At 34.5% G+C, this 18979-nt stretch overlaps 2 protein-coding genes across 2 annotated transcripts in view; one reads left to right on the forward strand and one right to left on the reverse strand.

Annotated features, from left to right (window-relative positions):
• The window catches only part of LOC142227896 (putative multidrug resistance-associated protein lethal(2)03659), a 67056-nt gene that overhangs the window by 9959 nt on the left and 38118 nt on the right, over positions 1-18979 (forward strand). The gene's annotated exons all lie outside the window — the stretch shown is intronic.
• On the reverse strand, positions 581-4633 carry LOC142236821 (uncharacterized). Its single transcript, XM_075308115.1, has 3 exons — positions 2347-4633; positions 1289-2271; positions 581-1216 (listed from the first exon to the last, which is right to left on the reverse strand). The coding sequence occupies exons 1-3, from the start codon at positions 4631-4633 to the stop codon at positions 581-583; spliced, it is 3906 nt and encodes a 1301-aa protein (XP_075164230.1).

The following is an 18979-nucleotide window of genomic DNA, read 5'->3' on the forward strand; positions in this document are numbered from 1 at the left end:
GAGGATTAAAAACATCGCTAGCAAAGTTTAAACTAAATGGTTTCCATGTAAGCGTGTCTTCTTTCGTTCTGGTTCAGTCTCAATGTCTTCATCAACACAACTGGCTGTATTTTCAATCGGTAGCAGTGCTAGGCGGTGTATCGGTCTCTTGAAAATCCCTGTTGCCGTTTTTACCTCAGCAACACGAACAATTCCATCATTTCCTGGGAAAACACTAGTTATGCGTCCCAGTGGCCATTTCAATGGTGGAGTGTTATCCTCCTGAATTATCACCATATTTCCTGGTTTGAGGTTGGGAGATGATTTTTTCCATTTATGTCGAAGCTGAAGTTCTTGCAAGTACTCTTTTGACCATTGCTTCCAAAACTCAAATTTCAGTCTTGACACAAGCTCCCATCTGGATAGCAAGGATATTTTTCGGGAATCTGCTTCACTATCTATTGGAGTGGTAAGTGGTTCGCCAATTAGGAAGTGTCCTGGAGTCAGTGCCGTTAAATCGGATGGATCACTCGACATAGGTGTCAATGGACGGGAATTCAGTATTGCTTCGACCTCCACAATTACAGTTTCAAATTCAAATTCATCTGACGCATTTCTGGACAACGGATCGAGCTGTTATCTTTCCTTTCACCGGCCAAAACCGTTGTCTGACTGTGTTTAATAATGCCTGGGGTCCACAATGTTTATTTTCCTCATGTAAAGAAATAAATAATAACTTCGTTATTGGGTCATTATAAGGGAGTACCATAGGTTGTTTAACATCTTCGTGAAGGTCTGAATTTCCTAAGCGACCTCCAACCCTTATGATACCCTTAGAATCCAAATATGGACTAAGAGCATTAATACAACTTCTTCTATCCACTTCGTGGCTTTTCTGCAACTGTTTGATTTCGTCATAGAAGTCAGATCTTTGCACCCTTCGGATGATGACGTATAGAGACTCATCTAACTCTTTTGGGGTGAGTGATATATGTGGACTTCGCTTATGTTTGGGAATTCTTGTGTTGTTCATAAATCGAAAAATATATCCAATAATTCTTTGTAGACGTTTGAATGAACCTCCATGATGCACTTTGTATAGGATTGCATCCTGCTCTACTGCGGTACTTATAGTTGCCTTCTTCTCAACATCAGTGAGAATGGCTAAATTAGAATTATATTTTTGTGGCCATAAAGATTCTTTCCCATGAAGGAATAAAGGCCCGTGGAACCACAACTGTCATTTTGGCAAGTCTACTGCAGGCAGTCCACGTGATACAATATCTGCTGGGTTATCTATTGATCTCACGTGGCGCCATTGATCACGAATGCTCAAAGATTGGATTGTTGATACTCTGTTAGCCACAAATGTCTTCAGAGAGGATGACTGAGCATTGATCCAGGATAAAACGATTTCGGAGTCAGTCCATAAATATACAGATTCGTTCTGAATGTTGAGATCTACTCGTACTCGATTAGCAAGTTCTGCCGCGACGACTGCTGCACATAATTCTAGTCTGGGTAATGTTTGTCGCTTCAATGGCGATACTCGTGACTTTGCACACAATAATCGTACAGTAATGCGACTGTCTTTGAATGAAGCTCGAATATATGCTACTGCACCATACGCTTTTTCGGATGCATCTGCAAATACATGAAGCTGGATCTCTTTCGGAACATCGCCATTGAACAAGTGTCTTGGCATTTTGAAATTGTTCAGACTGTATATGTTGTTTCTTAGAGTTTTCCATTCTGAACAAAACGACTCAGGTAGCGGATCATCCCAGCCTAATGAAGCTTCACAAAGATTTTGCATAAAGATTTTTGCCGTAACCACTGCAGGTGCTAATAGACCAAGGGGATCAAATAATTTTGCGAGATCGGATGTGGCGGTACGCCTAGTAACTGTTTTATGTTCGTTAAACTTGACCTTAACACAGAAGTTATCAATGTGGGGCAACCAAAACAGTCCCAAAGTTTTGACTGTGTCAGAACTTATAACGTCGAAATCCAGATTAACTTCTTGGTCAGCTTCTGGTATGTCTTTTAGTAGTCTCGGGTGGTTTGCACACCACTTCTTCAGGTTGAATCCATACTCTTTTAACATTTGTATTAATTGGTTTTGTGTTGTAATCGCTATGTTGATGTTATCTGAGCCACCAAGTCCATCATCAACATAAAAGTTATCCTTCAACATCTTAGAGCCGTATGGATATTTTATAGCATTATCTACTGCAATCTTCTGCAGACATTTGGTAGCAAGATAAGGTGCTGCTCTTGTGCCGTATGCTACTGTATTGAGAACATATTAGTTGATTGGCAGTGCAGGATCTTCTCTCCAGATTATTACTTGAAACTGATGATTACTTGGATGTATTAGTATTTGTCTATACATCTTTTCAATGTCAGTAGTGAATACATATTTCGGAAAACGAAACCGAAGTAAAATGGTAAATAGATCACTTTGAACGACTGGTCCAGTATACATTAGATCGTTGAGAGATAAACCAGTTGATGTTTTTGCTGATGCATCAAACACTACTCTTAGTTTCGTAGTTGTACTATCTGGCTTTAGCACACAATGATGTGGAATGAAATATTTAGGATCCATTAGGTCATCAATCTTGACTCGGTGCATATGCCCAAGACTTTCATATTCTTTCATAAACTGCACATATTGGGCTCGCAAATCTGAATTCTTCAGCAAACGTCGCTCTAGACTCATAAATCGATTATACGCCATTGTATATGAATCCCCTAGCGCCTGTGGGATCTCTCGAAACGGCAAACTTACAACAAACCTGCCGCTTTTATTGATTGCCACATGGTGGGCAAAATGCGCTTCACATAGATTTTCTTCTGTGCTCATAGATTTTGATGTTGGCTCTACTTCATCAATTTTCCACAATCTTTCAATAGCTTCATCAAGCGCCTTATCACTATCGAAAACTGCACACGTGGGTGTTGACAAAAATCTTTCATTATTATTGTTTCGCAATGAACCTCCCACGATCCACCCGAGAGCAGTATTCTGGAGAACTGGTAGATTCTCTGAGAGTTTTATAGTGCCAGGCTGCATCAAAGTGAAGAAAAACTCTGCTCCAAGTAGAATGTCTATCTTACTTTGTTTGTTGAATTGCGGGTTCGCCAATTTAATATGAGGTGGCAAACCCCATTCGGATATATCTATATGGTGATTCGGTTGTGGAGGAATTATTGTAGGCAATATATATGCTTCCAAATTTGTTATGTAGCATCCATCTGTAGACGCCATTTTAACATTCACCCGATGAGTCGCTCGTTTTCTGGTCTGTCCAACTCCATCAATATCCAGCGAAGCTTCCATTGGTGAAATGCAGAGATTCTGAATCAGCCGTTCACTGATAATGTTTATTTGTGAACCAGAATCTAGGATCGCCACGCATTCTTGCTTGATACCATTGGGGGCCTGGATAATGACTCTCGCAGTAGCTAGCATCGCATAAGCTTCGCGTCCAACAAAGGTCTCCGCCGCGGCCGAAGATACTGTTGGTACGTTCGGTAAAATTGTCGTTTGTTCAGACTTTATTGGAATATGAAGCAGACTGTTGTGTTTCTTCCCACACTTCCTACACGAAGATCCTTTGCAATTGTGTGACGCATGACCACTCTTCAGGCAATTGAAACATAATCTTCTTGATTGGGCAAATCTGACCCTATCTGCTTCGCTCAATTGTTTGAATTTTTCGCACATGTAAATCATATGGTCTATGGTACCACACATTGCACATTTAGAGTTTATTTTTTCTTTCGTTACAATCGATGACACAGCTTTAGTCGAAGTGTTTCTATCCTTCTGGCTTACAGAATCCATTGTCTGGAACTGGTGTTCCAAAAATTTCAACAAAGTCTCTATTTTCGGTGTTTCTTTCGGATTCTGTAACGACTGCTCGAATCGAATATGCAAATTTCTATCCAATTTTCTTATAAGGATTTGGACTACTATTGGATCCCAGGAACTTGTTTCCACACCCACATTATTCAGAGCCAGTAAACACTCCCTTGTTGTGTCATGTAGTCCTTTTATGGTGATCGCATTTGACGTAGCATTTGGTTGTGCTAATATCTTGTCTATGAGAGTAGCTACGATAACCCTTTTGTTATCGTACCTTTCTCTCAGCATCGACCATGCCGAGTTGTAGTTGGCCTCAGTAGTCGTCAAATGACTGATCAATCTTTCAGCTTCTCCGACGACATGCGATTTCAGGTACCACATCTTCTGAATTGCCGGTATGCTTGTGTTATGAACCATAGTCAAAAACAGGTCATAAAATTGGCACCATTTGCCATAATCGCCGTCAAATTTTGGGATTGTAATTTTTGGAAGGGTCACTGATGAATGGCTCGTTGGATGAACAGCTGGTTCGGTATTCGCACTGTCTACAATGACTTGAAGACTTGTCAGTTTCTCAAGAATCAGATTCACCAATTTTTCATAATCCTCGTGAATCGTTGTCGTGGCTGTCACAGAATCGGGTAGTAGTTCCATTGCAGCGTCGCACAACTGCTCTAGGTGTTTCCAACGGCTATCAATGGTGTGTATCTGCACTTTGCATAACTGTGGAGATGCATTTGCAGGTGTAGTGCTCTCCACATATGATCGTAACGTATTCATGTTTATTTGGACTTTCCTCATTAGTCGGGCTACTTCGTCTGTAAACCCTCCGGAACAAGCTCCAATATTTGTTCCGAGAACGTCATCAACTGTATGTTGATCTCATTTGTTTTGCCTTTTGTCGCAATCTATCGGCTTCTGACTGGAATAGAACAAGGAACTCATGTGCAAGCGACCGCACCTTCTCGTAAAACCCAGTCGCGACACTGCGTCGGATTTCTTGTATCATGAACTGCGCGTTCTAATGGTGTAACTTGAGGACTCAAGTCCTGCAAATATTAGGGGTCACCAAAATGTTCTGTCACAATCAGAACTCAAATATTCTTTAAACTCGTTAGTGATAACCAATTCGAACACATAAATCCGAACTGACACTAACCCTTTTTGTTTGTGTACCTTCCAGCACTTGTAACTGGAAAGCAATAAAAGAAAGTACACTGGTCGTAATTTCAATAGAATAACTGACAAAAATTTATTGATTTTCAATTGTATATATACCTACGAGATAGTTACATCATTGCCTATGCGTTGTACGAGAATTCATGAGTTTGCATATTGCAGTGTTCCACATGTCGGCCAAGTCAGTTTTGGTGAATTGGGATATATGGTAGCATGATCTGCTTACTCAGTAATTAACGTCCAACACTCACAAATATGGGACACTTGATCATTGACATAAATAAAATGTGTTAAACTAAACATAAATGAAATATAAAACCAAAGAAGTAAAATATGCGGAAATGTAAAAGTAAGAGTTTTCCATTCTGAACAAAACGACTCAGGTAGCGGATCATCCCAGCGTAATGAAGCTTCACAAAGTTTTTGCATAAAGATGTTTGCCGTAACCACTGCAGGTGCTAATAGACCAAGGGGATCAAATAATTTTGCGAGATCGGATGTGGCGGTACGCCTAGTAACTGTTTTATGTTCGTTAAACTTGACCTTAACACAGAAGTTATCAATGTGGGGCAACCAAAACAGTCCCAAAGTTTTGACTGTGTCAGAACTTATAACGTCGAAATCCAGATTAACTTCTTGGTCAGCTTCTGGTATGTCTTTTAGTAGTCTCGGGTGGTTTGCACACCACTTCTTCAGGTTGAATCCATACTCTTTTAACATTTGTATTAATTGGTTTTGTGTTGTAATCGCTATGTTGATGTTATCTGAGCCACCAAGTCCATCATCAACATAAAAGTTATCCTTCAACATCTTAGAGCCGTATGGATATTTTATAGCATTATCTACTGCAATCTTCTGCAGACATTTGGTAGCAAGATAAGGTGCTGCTCTTGTGCCGTATGCTACTGTATTGAGAACATATTAGTTGATTGGCAGTGCAGGATCTTCTCTCCAGATTATTACTTGAAACTGATGATTACTTGGATGTATTAGTATTTGTCTATACATCTTTTCAATGTCAGTAGTGAATACATATTTCGGAAAACGAAACCGAAGTAAAATGGTAAATAGATCACTTTGAACGACTGGTCCAGTATACATTAGATCGTTGAGAGATAAACCAGTTGATGTATATATACCTACGAGATAGTTACATCATTGCCTATGCGTTGTACGAGAATTCATGAGTTTGCATATTGCAGTGTTCCACATGTCGGCCAAGTCAGTTTTGGTGAATTGGGATATATGGTAGCATGATCTGCTTACTCAGTAATTAACGTCCAACACTCACAAATATGGGACACTTGATCATTGACATAAATAAAATGTGTTAAACTAAACATAAATGAAATATAAAACCAAAGAAGTAAAATATGCGGAAATGTAAAAGTAACCTACGACAATGTGTTTCAATGTGTTCTACTTATACGTTGATTAATTTATTTGTAATAAATAGGTTATTGACCAAATAAAGACAAAAAGAAAGAACAAAAGAATTATATTACAGTACAATACTAAACATTAAATGAACCAAAATCTAACAGTACACTTGACATAATGAGAAAACGATACACCAAGGAACCTCCCCAAAAATTCTGAAACATGGTCTCTTCTTCTTAGATTGAAGACAAATCTGACAATAGTATTCATTGCGTATTTCAATAGCTGAAAATGGGTAGCAGTCACTCCCGAAAATCGTATAGCAGGCAACAATAATGCATGGACAAGTCTGTATCTAATCCAAGGTGGAAAGACTAGATTACATGAATAAATTCGACGCAAGGAAGAATATAATTTATTTTGAACCAACTCAATATGAGGAACAAAACTCAAATTTTGGTCAATTAGAATACCCAAACACTTAATCTGACTAACAAATTCAATCCTATCCATCCCCAAACGGACATCAATCACATCACAATCACCGCCAAACAGTAATGCTTTCGTCTTTAGCGGGTTTATAACAAAAGAATTATCACCTGACCATTGTGCGACTCTAAAGAAAAACTATTGAAATCGAATGTTTCGACATAGTCCGTGGGAGCACAATAAAAAAAATGTTCACTTAATCTAAGTCCCCGTCGAAAGAAAAATCATCACCATCACCTCCAACGCATCCTGCTCCCCGAAGAACTTTCCATAGACCGTCGGTACTGAGACCATTAATCCGCCTGAAATAATACTTCCTCTTATCTTTTCTCATAACAGACTTAGACTTGTTCCTGTACCTGCAAACGATTCTCACCATCACCTCCAACGCATCCTGCTCCCCGAAGAACTTTCCATAGACCGTCGGTACTGAGACCATTAATCCGCCTGAAATAATACTTCCTCTTATCTTTTCTCATAACAGACTTAGACTTGTTCCTGTACCTGCAAACGATTCTCCATTTTGCGGGTGCCCTGTCAGCCTGAAAAGCAGAATAAGCTAGATCCCTCAATGACCTATAGAACATAACCTTTTGAACCTTTAACCAAGGGTCACACCTCAAATCAATCGTTCGTCTGACCAGGGCTGTGGAGTCGGAGTCAGAGCCGGAGTCATAGAAATTTTGCTCGAATCCGACTCCGGCGAAATAAAACTGGAAAAACACTTCATATTTTTGTAACTAAAGAAATATTACGACAAATTACACTCCATTAGGGTTTTTAATCGAACAACGAAGTACTGGATTTCAGGCCATTGAATGTGTATGTATATGGGTGAATATTCACGGTGATATAAAAAGTAGGTTTTACTAGAATATGGGCTTAATTGATAAATCTTATTGTCCATTTTTAACATATTAAAATATAGATTTTTGACCCAGTATATACTCTTGATAAAGGTGTAATTTTAAGGCTATATAGCACTAGAATCTAAAGTTCGTTTCTTTTTTGGCAGGCATGTCGAGTTCGAAGAGGGGTCATACCGGACAATTTTGTGATTACTTGCTTCAGTAAAAAATCCTAAACTTAAAGCAGTTAGGAATAGTTCATTAACTAGAATAAGGCATGGAATTTTACTAATACTGTTTTCTTCGCTGGGTATAAGAATTTACTACTGAACAAGAAAATTTTATGTCTTTGGCGCTATACGAAGTTCAACTTTCTTCACAATTAGTTCATTTTAACTTAAAGAAGGGGTCACTTTTTTTGGGTGTATATATCCGACACATTACATTTTTTAACATCGAAACTTTCTATCTGATTAGCCCGATATTTTGATGTATGTGCACGCTCACAAAAAATCGCTTCTGTAACATATACTCCCAAACATATTTTGCTTCAAGCATATACATTTTTGGCTATTGCCCAAACATTTATATGTTTGATCTCTTCCAATATATTATATGTTTGAAAGCATATTGGTGTAAACAATATATGTTTGGGTAGTCAATTTCCAAACATTTTGTATTTTTGCATCCAAATTCAATAATGTTGTCTTCCAAAAAACAATATGTTATTATGTGAACATATAATATGTTTGGAAGCATTTTGCACCCAAAAATATTATATGCTTAAAAAAATTCTCCCAAACAATATTGTGCTCAAAATTTTATTTATTTATTTATTTATATATTTACAATCATAACGAATTATGAAAATAAACAGGTAATATAGGTGCTAACAACATAGGTTTTCGACCTGAATGCTCACAATTTTGTTTCTGCCCAATTGTATATTCCCCCACATCTTTCTCACTTCCACGAGATTTTTTAGTTCTTAGCACCTTTTCTGTAATACAAACATTGTAGAAGAAACTATTCAATTGTATGATTTTTTTTTATTTTAATTTTACCTTTTGCCGGACGGGGATTCGAACAGCGGACCACACAGTTTGTAAGGATCAAAGAAGTAGCTGATCAATTGCCCAAGGAAAAATAAAATGTTAATTTTGTAATAACAAGCAACAACCACCAACTTAATTCAATATCGCTCCCTGTTAAATAGCGCTCCAAGCTACTAAACACATATATGTTTATACGCTATTTCTAAATTAATATATGTTTGCATCCAAGCATATTATATTTAAAAACATTTTATGTCCCAAACATAATATGTTCTAACATATTAACATATATGTCCCAAACATGTTATGCTAGTTTATGAACATTATATGATTGCACTCAAAAATATTGTGTTTAAAAATTTGTGTTCCAAACATATAATGTTTATAGCCAAACATATGAAAAACAGTCTTTTTCATCCGTGTGTATGTTTTTGTTAGTGTTTCTTTTTTATAAAGATTTTTTACAAAATGCCTATATAGACCAATATCAGGATTTTACTTCTTAAACTTCTGGAAGCCAAATTATTTTTTGAAATTTTGTGGTTTTATAAATATATATTGTTATACCCATATTTTGATGTGGTCTCTATATAGTCTTGTTTCGTATTTTAATTTATTGGCCTGAAATTAAAATGTAGAGTTCTTTTGGACATATAAACACATATGGCAAAATCGGTCTATTTTTGGAACACTACACCTTAAAATTACAATTGGAATACTGTTAAAATGAGATGTAGGTAACCACCTGGAGTCGACTCCGGAGTCGAGGCTAATAAGAAATGCTGGAGTCGGAGCCGTTCGTCTGACAATAGGAACAAAAGCAAATAGAGAAGATACTAGGCTAAATTTTACATTAACATCCGTAGAGACGCAAATTGGCGAACAATCAATTTGAAAAGGTCAAGTGGAGGTTATTTGCAAATTCGGTCGCCTTTTCGATACTGCTTTTAGCCCGTTGTCCGTTGCCTTTTAGCATTGCGACGTTCTGTACAATTGGTTTATTTTTTAATTTTGTTGCCTTCCAGAGAGAACAGTCGGAGTTTTTTTGGGACTTAGATTGGACACATATTTGTGGAATGTTCTGTCGTTATATTGTTTTATTAATCTTCTAAGCATTTTGGTACAATTGTTTAACACCCTTTTATCTTCAGGTGATCGAGTTTGTTACCATTTTTTCCTTATCTTTCGTTTAAAATTTACTTGATTTACTATGTATTGGGGATACTGATGAGTAAAATTTTGAATACTTGGTTCTGGTGTACTCTCCCTTCTAGTAACGAAAAAGTCAATCAGATCGGGAGTTTTAGATACGTCTGTTGGCCATAGGCTTGCCAGATGGCCGGGATTTTATTTATTTATTTCATCTAGGGATTCGCCTGGATTGTCCCGGAATTTGGTCTCCAGGAAGTGTCCCGAATCTTTCACAAAATTTGTCAAAAATCCCGGAATTTCAATTACACAACGCATATATTTCAAGTTTCCGATTTTGTAGAAAAGATATGATTTGATCAGATTTTGTTCATCATCACAAAAAGAAACATAACAATTTACCGTCACTGTCACTTGAGCAGTAAACATAAAAGCACATATACCCAAATATTTAATTGGAAATTCACGTTTTTCTGTGAAATGTACACAGAAAAACATTACACGAAAGTTTTTCCAATTAAAGTCTTAATTTAATTGGGTTTTAAAAAATATTTAATTAAAAATGAAACAAAAAATCAATTACAAAAATTAACAGTATCATTTAATTTTTTAAATGGTACTATCATCTCTGTGATTGAAGACATTTCAATTAAAATTTAATTGATTGAAGACAAAAAATATTTTTGTGTGTATTTTTAGAAATTACAATAATCAGTTCACGGTAAGTGTTACCGCAGAACCAATGTTTGTTGCCATAAATACTTCATGGGATTATTGTGTTTGGAGAATGTTTCCTTTACTCTAACAATTTTTGGGGTACGTTAGTTAAATGAATTGAAAAACAGGAAAAGATTATACAAAAAAAAAAAGATTTACTAAATTATAATTTTACTACAAATGCGCCCATCTTGAACTTCGTATGGCACTGAAGACATTCTTGCAATTTAAACTCATTTTTTTTTTTCAAACAAAAAAATTAATTATGTCTAATACATTTTCTTGAATTTGTCGAAAAATATTTACTTATTTTTGTTATACCTGCGTGATGTCAGCTTTTGTAATAGTGTTTAGTTAAAATTTTCTGAAAATGATATAAATTTTCTAAAATTAACAAAAATTTTCCTTCCTGGTGGGTTTACTGCTTATTCAGTGTTTACTCTAATAATTGTGGTATTGATTCCGAACCAAAGAAGACTCAATTCTCTTTTAAATTTGAGTTTTGCGTACATGATCCTAGGACACATATTTTAATTTATTTTTCCCTTTTTTTCAAAGTTCATTAACGATAACTTAAATTTCCTGATTCAGACTCGACTTTTAGAATTATTCTATGTTTTTGCTTTGTAATCAGGACACAAAAGCACAAATTTAAAGACGATTTCATTAATTTGGAAGAATTTTTATTAAAGCCTCGTTGACCTTCGTGTTAAGATACCCATTTGTGGGTATTGAAAAGTTTATTGACTTTTTAACAAAGAAAAAAAACTTTACATCTGAGAAATACGTCGGCTATGCTAAGCCAAATTCGCATTGGTATTTTAAGGACACGACAAAATTTTTTTCAGTGTACAATAGCCTGGATTGCCAAGTGAAATGGATCTAAACATATATCCCGATAGTTAGGTTAAAGGTTAAAGTGGCAGCCCGATTAAGATTCAGGCTCACTTAGACTATTCAGTCCATTGTGATAGTCCCGATAGTAATATGTAAGTGAATATGAGCTTCTTCGCTTCATCGCTGGAATCATAGGAGAAAGAGGCTCCAAGATATTTGGGAATTTCCCAGTCTGTATGCAAAGGCGGACTTTACACCCATAGAAAAAATCATGAGTCATAACGATCCGTTCATGAAAGTGAATCAATACACATGTGTTGTCAAACTGAGAACGGACGCGGTCAATCCGACAACGTAAAAATGACACCATGCGTTGTCAAAACAACAATCAGCGTTCTGAAAACGTAATAGTTACCAATTTATAAACAAAATAAAAAAAAAAAAGACTATTTTTCATATGTTTGGCTATAAACATTATATGTTTGGAACACAATATTTTTGAGTGCAAGCATATAATGTTCATAAACTAGCATAACATGTTTGGGACATATATGTTAATATGTTAGAACATATTATGTTTGGGACATAAAATGTTTGTAAATATAATATGCTTGGATGCAAACATATATTAATTTAGAAATAGCCTATAAACATATATGTGTTTAGTAGCTTGGAGCGCTATTTAACAGGGAGCGATATTGAATTAAGTTAGTGGTTGTTGCTTGTTATTACAAAATTAACATTTTATTTTTCCTTGGGCAATTGATCAGCTACTTCTTTGATCCTTACAAACTGTGTGGCCGCTGTTCGAATCCCCGTCCGGCAAAAGGTAAAATTAAAATAAAATAAAAATCATAAAATTGAATAATTTCTTCTACAATGTTTGTATTACAGAAAAAGGTGCTAAGAACTAAAAAATCTCGTGGAAGTGAGAAAGATGTGGGGGAATATACAATTAGGCAGAAACAAAATTTTGAGCATTCAGGTCGAAAACCTACACAGAAAAAAAAGTGTCTCGTAAATTTAAGAAAATTTTTACAATAATTTATTACAAGAATTTTCCAGAATTTTAGTTCATTTTTCGCATCTTCAACGAAAATTAACTACTCGGAAGGAAATTTTACAAATTCTAAGTAGCAATCGTTTAGTTCATGGCCTACAAAATACGATGGAAATTTCCTTAAAAAATGTCTTAACTGGTAGTTAAAAATTCGTTTGTCATGCTATAAAACTACTTGTGAAATGTAAAGTATTTTGTAAATAATAAGTGCAATTTACTATAAGATTTTTTTGTATGAGAAAATATTTTTTTACGAAAAATGAACTTGAAAGTGGATAGCAATTTCTTACTGACAATTCCTATAGTTAATAATTGTTGGTAAAAAATTACCCAATGAAATATTTTTAGTTCACATGTAATTGAATTCATAGACATTTTCGTCAAAAATGGTAGATAACATTTCATGAAAATTTTGCAAATTTTAAGTTAAACGTTTCATCGTTCATAAACTGGTGTGCCTTTACGAATATTATTCTCAGCGTAAATTGTCAGCAGATGCGATGAACTAATGCATAGTACAGAGATCTTTATCGGCATAGTGGAATGTGCTTAATGTAAAGATGATGTTACTTGAGTTTTGTTGTGTATACATGAGCGTGGGCTTGTTTTTATTTTTGTTCATTTAGTGGTTTGTGTGTGTGTTTGTTATTCGTGGATGGTTTATTTGGCTGGATGAGGTGTTGTTTTCAATAAAGGCACATGTGTTTTTGTTGTTGTAGGGATGTTTTGGCTTCGCTTGGTTTTGTTTGGCATGCTTCAGTTGTATAGTTGGCGTTGGCGTGGGTTGTTGCATCATTTAACCCTGGACAGTCATCCTTCGTCAAAATGACGACGCGTAATTTCATTTTCGATCTAAAATGCATTTTAGTCGATTGGGAAATGATAAATTTAAGTTATACAAATGCAAATATTTTATGAATTTTTGTTGTATACTAATTAAGAACAAAATGAATAAGAAAATAAATTAAATTTTGGTTCACATTTTTGCTCACAGTGCAAGTTATAGCATCTTGAAATAAGCCGTAGTCAAAATGACGAAGGATGACGTTAGTGTACAAAAAATAAGGATGACTGTCCAGGGTTAAGCAGGTATGCAACAAGGGAATATAAAGGCATGGAATATTTTGGATTTTTGAGACATATATTGGTGTTTGTTTATTAAACCTTTGAAATGAAAGTTAATAATATTTTATCGGTAGTTTAGAAAAAAGTTATTAAGAATATTTAGTAAAATATGTTGAAATTGAAGGTGTATTGAAATTTTCATTATTCAATGTAAAAAATTAATATTCAATTCCATATGAATTTGGAAAATTTTTGTTATACCTCAGCGTATAGTTTAGTCATAAATTGGTAAGTATTTTTTTAATATGGCTTTCTTTTAAAAAGAATATTTTTATGTATATTATTATTTGTTAATTAATTTTTTAGGAAACCAGTTTAATGTTTTTCTTTGTTGTAAAAACAATATTTAATTTCAGAGCAACTCCAGATGGATTCGAACAAATTTAAAAAATAGAGAATTGGTAAGTTTTCTTTTAAAAATTGGCTTTCTTTCAACTAGAATATTTACGTTTTGATGACCTTTTTATAATCAAAATTACAGGTTTTTAATACCTTATTTTAGTATTTCTTTAATTAAATTTTTTGGAAACTAATGTAATATTTTTAATGTAAAAATAAATATTTAATTTCAGAATAACCCCTTAAAATTTGGACAAATTTTTAGTACTGCTTTGCCTGTAATTTAATAGTAAATTGGTAAGGATTCTTTAACTTTCTTTTAACCCTGTACAGTCATCCTTATTTTTTGTACATTAACGTCATCCTTCGTCATTTTGACTACGGCTCATTTCAAGACACTATAATTTTCATCGTGAGCGAAAAAGTGAACTAAACTTGAATTTATTTTCTTATTCAATTTGGTTTGAATTAGTATAAAACAAAAATTCATAAAACGGTCGAATTAGTATAACTTAAATTTACCATTTCGCAATAGACTAAAATGCATTTTAAATCGAAAATTAAATTACGTGTCGTCATTTTGACGAATGATGACTGTCTAGGGTTATCAAGAATATTTGGTTTTTTATGCATATTATTATTTTTTCATTGGATTTTTTGAAAACCTATTTAAAGATTTTATTTAATGTAAAAAATAAATATTTAATTTCAGAGTAACCCAAATAAATTTGGACAACTTTTTATATTTCCCCTCAGCGTACAATTTAATAGAGAATTGGTAAGTTCTATATTAAAACTTTGTCTTTCTTTCAACTAGAATATTTATTTTATTATATCCTTCACATCGATAACAACACAGTTTAATGAGTTTATTTAGAATACTTCATTATTTCTCTAATTGTTTCAGGTACAAATTTTATGAGATACGTTTTCCAAAGAAAAGTTGAATTTCTTACACCATTTGATAAAATGCCCCTAAATATAGTAAGTTACAAGCTAAAATGAAGAATTAAAAAATTATATTTCATTACATGGTGTTAATTTTTAACAATTTTTTTTATTGCTTCCATTTTTTCCAGCAAGATGTGTGAAAAAATTACCTACGATGAATAAAACAAGGATAAGTCAAAATGTCCAAACAGCGAGTTCAAATGAACTACTCTCTGTTCCACGTAGTTATAATTTTTATTCACAAAAAACATATTAAGAACTTTCATCATAAGTTTTTATAATACAGTACTTTTGCTTAAAGAAAGTTTAATTTTAATGTATGAACATTTTCATAATAGTAAAACGATTTGTTGTTCCTTTAATTATTTAATTTCTCTGTACTGTGGAAGAATTGCTTTAAAAATAGTTTAGTTGTCGACATTTTAAAGAGACTGTTAACCAATTTTTATTATCGGGTTTCCCACAAAATAAGCAAGTAAACCAAAATAATACTGACTTTTTAACTTGGTAGGGGTATATAAATCTTATGGCGTTGTAAAAATGAACTAAACTACAATGTTATAGATGAACTAAAATTTAAGAAAATTATAAACTAGACAAATTGAAAAAAATCTTAAGTGCTAAATCATGGTCAATATTACTACAGTTTAGTTCATTTTGCAATGGAAAAGGGTTCACTGTTTTTTCAGTGTATGTGGTTAGCACCTATATTACCTGTTTATTTTCATAATTCATTATGATTGTAAATATATAAATAAATAAATAAAATTTTGAGCACAATATTGTTTGGGAGCATTTTTTTAAGCATATAATATATTTGGGTGCAAAATGCTTCCACACATATTATATGTATACATAATAACATATTGTTTTTTAGAAGACAACATTATTGAATTTGGATGCAAAAATACAAAATGTTTGGAACTTAGACTACCCAAACATATATTGTTTAGACCAATATGCTTTCAAACATTGGAAGAGATCAAACATATAAATGTTTGGGCAATACCCAAAAATGTATATGCTTGAAGCAAAATATGTTTGGGAGTATATGTTACAGAAGCGATTTTTAGTGAGGGTGTATAACATATATGAAATTACGATATATGTTGTACCACATTACCTGCACATTATATGAATTCGTGCTTAATGAGTTTTTGCTTCCACCGTATTTCCCTTCAGAAAACAGTATTTTATCAAAACACGAAATTCCTTTTTATACCCTCCATCATAGGATGGGGGTATATTAACTTTGTCATTCCGTTTGTAACACATCGAAATATTGCTCTAAGACCCCATAAAGTATATATATTCTGGGTCGTGGTGAAATTCTGAGTCGATCTAAGCATGTCCGTCTGTTGAAATCACGCTAACTTCCGAACGAAACAAGCTATTGACTTGAAACTTGGCACAAGTAGTTGTTATCGATGTAGGCCGAATGGTATTGAAAATGGGCCATATCGGTCCACTTTTACGTATAGCCCCCATATAAAGGGACCCTCAGATTTGGTTTGTGGAGCCTCTAACATGGTGTTGGTATATGGTCTCTAACAACCATGCAAAAATTGGTCCACATCGGTCCATAATTATATATAGCCCCCATATAAACCGATCCCCAGATTTGGCTTGCGGAGCCTAAAAGAGAAGCAAATTTCATCCGATCCGGCTGAAATTTGGTACATGGTGTTGGTATATGGTCTCTAACAACCATGCAAAAATTGGTCCACATCGGTCCATAATTATATATAGCCCCCATATAAACCGATCCCCAGATTTTGCTTGCGGAGCCTAAAAGAGAAGAAAATTTCATCCGATCCGGCTGAAATTTGGTACATGATGTTGGTATATGGTCTCTAACAAGCATGCAAAAATTGGTCCATATCGGTCCTTAATTATATATAGCCCCCATATAAACCGATCCCCAGATTTGGCTTGTGGAGCCTCTAAGAGAAGCATATTTCATCCGATCCGGCTGAAATTTGGTACATGGTGTTGGTATATGGTCTCTAACAATCATGCAAAAATTGGTCCACATCGGTCCATAATTATATATAACCCCCATATAAACCGATCCCCAGATTTGGCTTGCGAAGTCTCCAAGAGAAGCAAATTTCATCCAAGCCGGTTGTAATTTGGAACATGGTGTTAGTATATGATCTTTAACAACCGTGCCAGAATTGGTCCATATCGGTCCATAATTATATATAGCCCCCATATAAAACGTTCTCCAGATTTGACCTCCGGAGCCTCTTGGAGGAGCAAAATTCATCCGATCCGGTTCAAATTAGGAACGTGGTGTTATTATATGGTCGCTAACAACCATACCAAAATTGGTCCAATCACACAAAAATTGGTCCATATCGGTTCATAATCATGGTTGCCACTAGAGCCAAAAATAATCTACCAAAATTTTATTTCTATAGAAAATTTTGTCAAAATGTTATTTCTATAGAAAATTTTGTCAACATTTTATTTCTAGAGAAAATTTTGTTAAAATTTTATTCGGTTCATAACAAAATTTTCATCATTTTCAAAATTTTATTTCTATAGAAAATTTTGTTCAAATTTTATTCGGTTCATAATCATGGTTGCCACTCGAGCCACAAATAATCTACCAAGATTTTATTTCTATAGAAAATTTTGTCAAAAGTTTATTTCTATAGAAAATTTTGTTAAAATTTTATTTCTGTAGAAATTTTTGTCAAAATTTTCTTTCTATAGAATATTTTGTCAAAATTTTTATTTGTATAGAAAATTTTGTGAAAATTTTATTTCTATAGAAAATTTTGTTAAAATTTTATTTCTGTAGAAAATTTTGTCAAAATTTTATGTCTACTTTGTCAAACTGAATTATATACGTATTGGATCGATCTTTTTTGATTTAATATATACCACGTATGGACTTACATACAATTTAGAAGATGGTGTTAGGAGGTTTTAAGATACCTTGCCATCGGCAAGCGTTACCGCAACTTAAGTAATTCGATTGCGGATGACAGTGTTTAGAAGAAGTTTCTACGTAATCCATGATGGAGGGTACATAAGCTTCGGCCTGGCCGTATATACTTGTTTTCCATTTTTTTCACAATAAGAAAAGTTGCTTCATAAAAGACGCTCTAATTCACAAACTAATTGACTTACAGACGTCAAATTTTGACACGAATCATTTGAAGGTTGGTACTATATAAAAATAATATGCATTTAATACTAGCGACGCTATCTATGTGACAGAACGGGGACTTATCAGCCAACCTGTTAGAATGAAGTTTTGCAATTTTGCAAAAACTTCAACTCCGCCATTCCATGCATGTTTTGCCGTCCCTTTCATGGATATCCATTGTACTCTGTCTTTTCACTACTCTTTTGAGCAGCGATGAACGATCGTCGCCGTACTCTTAAAGTGATGCCTACAACAGAACGCTGTGAGTGCTTCACACTACAGCGGTCCCCGTCAGTCAGTCCACCAACGCAGGGAAATTGACACAACAATCGTTGGGACATGGACTTTATTATATGTTCAATTTCATCCTGTTATATATTATTCCATGTACTCTGCAGCGGCATGAAAAATAATCACTATTTCTTACATTATTCTAATAAGTATTTTTATTCACAATGGGCCAAAGGATTTCGATCGGATTAAGATGCGGTGATTGAGGAGGTCACTACATAACATTAATATTGTAATGCGGAATCCACGTTTTTCAATCTTTGAAGTGTGTTTTCGTTGGTTTTGGCTCATTATCCTGTTGAAACGTCCAACGTGACGACATTGCTCACCCCGCATATGGTTGCATAACATCTTCCACAATGTTTTTGTACACTCAACTATCCATTATACCATTATTCGTTCAAGCGGGCCTAACCCAATAGCCAAAAATCATCCATAGGCCATGATATTGGCCCCTTCATGCTTGACAGCCTTAGCACAAAACTGTAGCACTATGTAGCCTATTTCCTCTGTAGCGTGTTTCCTCCATTTTGTCAGATCCAAATA

This window comes from Haematobia irritans, chromosome 1 (genome assembly GCF_050003625.1).
Source record: "Haematobia irritans isolate KBUSLIRL chromosome 1, ASM5000362v1, whole genome shotgun sequence".
Taxonomy (NCBI): domain Eukaryota; kingdom Metazoa; phylum Arthropoda; class Insecta; order Diptera; family Muscidae; genus Haematobia; species Haematobia irritans.

Bases quoted from the DNA above. Each gene is read 5' to 3' on its own strand.
- LOC142236821 (XM_075308115.1), bottom strand. From the start codon at position 4,633: ATGAATACGTTACGATCATATGTGGAGAGCACTACACCTGCAAATGCA. The intron at 2,272-2,346 runs GTAATCATCAGT...TTCTCAATACAG, and splicing joins ACAAATACTAATACATCCAA to TAGCATACGGCACAAGAGCA. The intron at 1,217-1,288 runs GTGAGATCAATA...CCAAAATGACAG, and splicing joins TTCGTGATCAATGGCGCCAC to TTGTGGTTCCACGGGCCTTT.